Source organism: Tetrao urogallus (assembly GCF_951394365.1).
Source record: "Tetrao urogallus genome assembly, chromosome: 7".
Lineage (NCBI taxonomy): Eukaryota > Metazoa > Chordata > Aves > Galliformes > Phasianidae > Tetrao > Tetrao urogallus.
The window spans coordinates 30,085,688-30,089,001 of record NC_136820.1 but is presented as its reverse complement, the minus strand read 5'-3'; the positions used below and the strand labels follow the sequence as shown (position 1 = coordinate 30,089,001).

General features: G+C 43.0%; 1 protein-coding gene across 1 annotated transcript; it reads left to right on the top strand.

The window, feature by feature from the left end:
* Positions 1-2,041: 2,041 nt before the first annotated feature.
* CLDN12 (claudin 12) lies at positions 2,042-2,779 on the top strand (the record flags this gene model as incomplete). Its single annotated transcript, XM_079538508.1, has 1 exon — positions 2,042-2,779. The coding sequence occupies one exon, from the start codon at positions 2,042-2,044 to the stop codon at positions 2,777-2,779; it is 738 nt and encodes a 245-aa protein (XP_079394634.1).
* Between the last annotated feature and the right edge of the window lie 535 nt (positions 2,780-3,314).

Genomic DNA, 3,314 nt, shown 5'->3' with positions numbered 1-3,314 from the left:
GTGATGTTGACCTCTGCACTCTGCCAGAGTAGTTTGCCCAATTGCAACATTCAGCCTCTGCAGCTGTGGTTGTTTAGCGTGTTAGCTGGAGTCCAGTGCATGCCTGAATTGGCCCTATCTGCCCTTAGTGTCTCATATACAATAGCATTCAGATTGGAGGATTTTGGCATTGGAAGTTTATTTCCTTATTTAATGAAAAAAAATGGGGTAAAATTGAGTAAATGCTGTAAAGCCTTTCTTGCCTATATGGTCTGATAGAAGTTTCTTTGCTGCTTCACCCCAGGAGACCACGTCTGCATGAATGTTATATTTCAGGTTTTGACGTAGGTGATTTAAAGTGAACTTCATGTCTCTGTGCATGCTAGCACAGCAAACCCACCTTCAGGTCCTTGAAGTTGCACAATAACATGCTTGTAGACCTGACACCCTACCTACCTAGCATGGAAGTGATTCTCCTACTAGGACCTGCAGAGCTGGTTTTGGAACTCAGTGTTGCTGTTCCCAGATGTGGGTGAAAAGATAATTGAGGTGGGGTTTCTTTCTCAGGACAGTGCTGGGCAGGTACTGAAAAGCCATCACCAGTGCTTCCTGCCTTTTTCCCTTTTCCTTCAAACCTTTGTGTGTAGAGGAAGGAAAAGAGACCCACAAGTATATAAACAATTCAGACTCTCTTTTGTTCTTTGACACCTGTCCTCCCTGTTTTGAAAGTGGAGCCAGGAACCTAACCTAATTCTGTGTAACTATATGGCTTTTTATTTTTTGGTGAGCATCCCTGAATTTTAAAACATCCATAGAAAAGTAGTTGTTTTCCACCTTTCTTATCTGTTTCTCAAACAGAGACAGGTAGATAAGAAGGAGTCCTCAGGGGAAAAATCTTGGGAGAAGGACAAAAAAAAACACAGTAGTTTGGGTTTTGTTTTTTAAATGGAAGAGGAAATTCTAAGAGTTGGATTAATGCAAACATATTTGAAGTTTCATATTTGTGAATTGCAGTGTAAACACTGTTGTTGGCATTGCATAAAACGAATGTAATGCTGACTCTCCATGCTCTGTTTTCTAGATCCAGTAACAGCTTTTTCCTGGTTCTAAAAGCTTCTGAGGTTTCTCTTGGTTTGAATACACCACTGGTGAGTACACTGAATCTATATTTTTTTTTTACTGTCTGAACCAAGGATTTGTTACTGCTCACTTGGTCGCTGTAAAAAAGTTTCCCCTGCTGGGGGAATTGTGCATAACATACGTACAAATTCACTTTTTCTTGATATCCTCCAACTAGAAAATAAGCTGTTTTCTACATCTCTTCCTTCCTACCCTAAGAGAAGCACTCAGAATTCTTTCATTCAAAAATAAGGAACTCAACCAAAATGCAGGACTGGCTGGCAGAAACAGGGCTTGGAAAGCAGGGGTTGTGTAGAAGAATTTTTAATTGCTTTTGAAAAAGCATCATAGTAAATTACTCAGCAGCACCTTCTTCATTAGCTTGCAGCTTTGAATTTGGCCCATCTACACTGTGGGTTACTGCCCATGTATGCATTCGTGCCTCACCTAACGATGCCGGTACTGAGCAGTTCCCTTTTAGTTACGTGGCAGTGTGGTAGGACTGAGATGCACTCTGGTATTGCATCTAGGGTACAGAGAGGGAGCTGCCAGTTGAGGTGAAGTGAACTTCTTAAATCAGCTAACTCAGTGACTGACCTCCTGGTAGCCTCTGTAAAAGCCCACGCAGTGACACACACTTCAGTGTTGCATAGAATTGCATGTTAAAGTGCTCTTTTTTGGTTTTGAAGACTTATTTAGCACTCTGTCAGCTGAGCAATCATAACGGGCTGTGAAATAATCTGTGCTCTCATTAATGCAGGGACTCGGTTGTGTTATCACCACCCAAGTGTATGGAGCAAGAAAGGTGCCACTGTTACTGCCTACCAACTCGATTCAGCTAGCATAAGTCAACTGTAATCAGTTTTGTATCAACAAACTTGAACCTACTGATTTATTTTTTATTTTTCTGTTTAATTGCAGGAGACGTGTGTTGTGGGCAGGCATGGGCTGCAGGGATGTTCATGCAGCAACAGTGCTGGCCTTCCTCAGTGGGACAGCATCAGTGGCCGGACTCCTTGCAGCAGTTCTGCTTCCAAACTGGAGGCAAATGAGGCTGTACACGTACAACAAGAACGAGAGGAATGTGACCATTTACACTGGACTCTGGATCAAGTGTGCTCGCTTTGATGGGAGCAGAGACTGTGTGATATATGACCCGCAGTGGTACACGGCGGTTGATCAGCTGGATTTGCGCGTTCTTCAGTTTGCCCTTCCACTGAGTATGTTCACTGCTGTCTCTGCTCTGTTTCTCTGCATGATTGGCATGTGTAACACAGCCTTTGTATCAAGCGTGCCAAACGTCAAATTGGCGAAATGCCTTGTGAACAGTGCGGGCTGCCACCTCGTGGCTGGCCTCTTGTTCCTCCTCGCATGTGCAATTTGTCTCACTCCGTCAATCTGGGTCATTTTTTACAACAACTATCTGAACAGAAAATACGAGCCTGTCTTTAGCTTTGACATCTCTGTATTTATTGCCATTGCCAGTGCTGGTGGTCTGTTTTTCACTTCTGTTCTTTTATTTCTGTGGTATTGTGCATGTAAGAGCCTGCCTTCTCCCTTCTGGCAGCCCCTCTATTCACATGCCCCCAGCATGCACAGCTATGCCTCTCAGCCATATTCTGCACGCTCTCGCCTCTCTGCCATGGAAATTGACATTCCTGTTGTGACACACACATCTTAAAGGGACAAAGTCTTGGAAGTCAAATTTTTGAGCTCACTCAAACCGTGCAAATTGCAGGCTTGATTGTCTCTACTGCCTTGCACTGGGTATAATCATTTGTAAGGTCATTTTCCCCAAGATGCAGTGCAATGGAGACTTGAGATCAGTATCTCTGTTGTTCTCATGTGTTCTTCCTTGAACAGCCTTTGTAGTTTTTGTTTCTTTCTTTCTTTCTTTGCTTTTTCCTCTGAGCTCATTACAGACAAAAATTGCTGCTAATGCTGGGATAGGACACTACAGTATTATCTGTTTGTGCAGACCGTCCTGCATATCTGTTCATCCTTCTGCTTATTGAGATCAAAGCAGGTTTGAACCTCTTTGCTACTTTGATGAACCTTTTTTAAATTCTGATCCCATTAGAGGAGCTGTGTACATGGACCCTTGCAGCCGTGTATTATCCAGGTGCACACAGTGGGAATGGATATAGGAGTTTCATTAAGTTTCTTGTTAGAGATGAGAAAATAACCTAGCATAGTCAGAAGTGTGTTATTAGTGG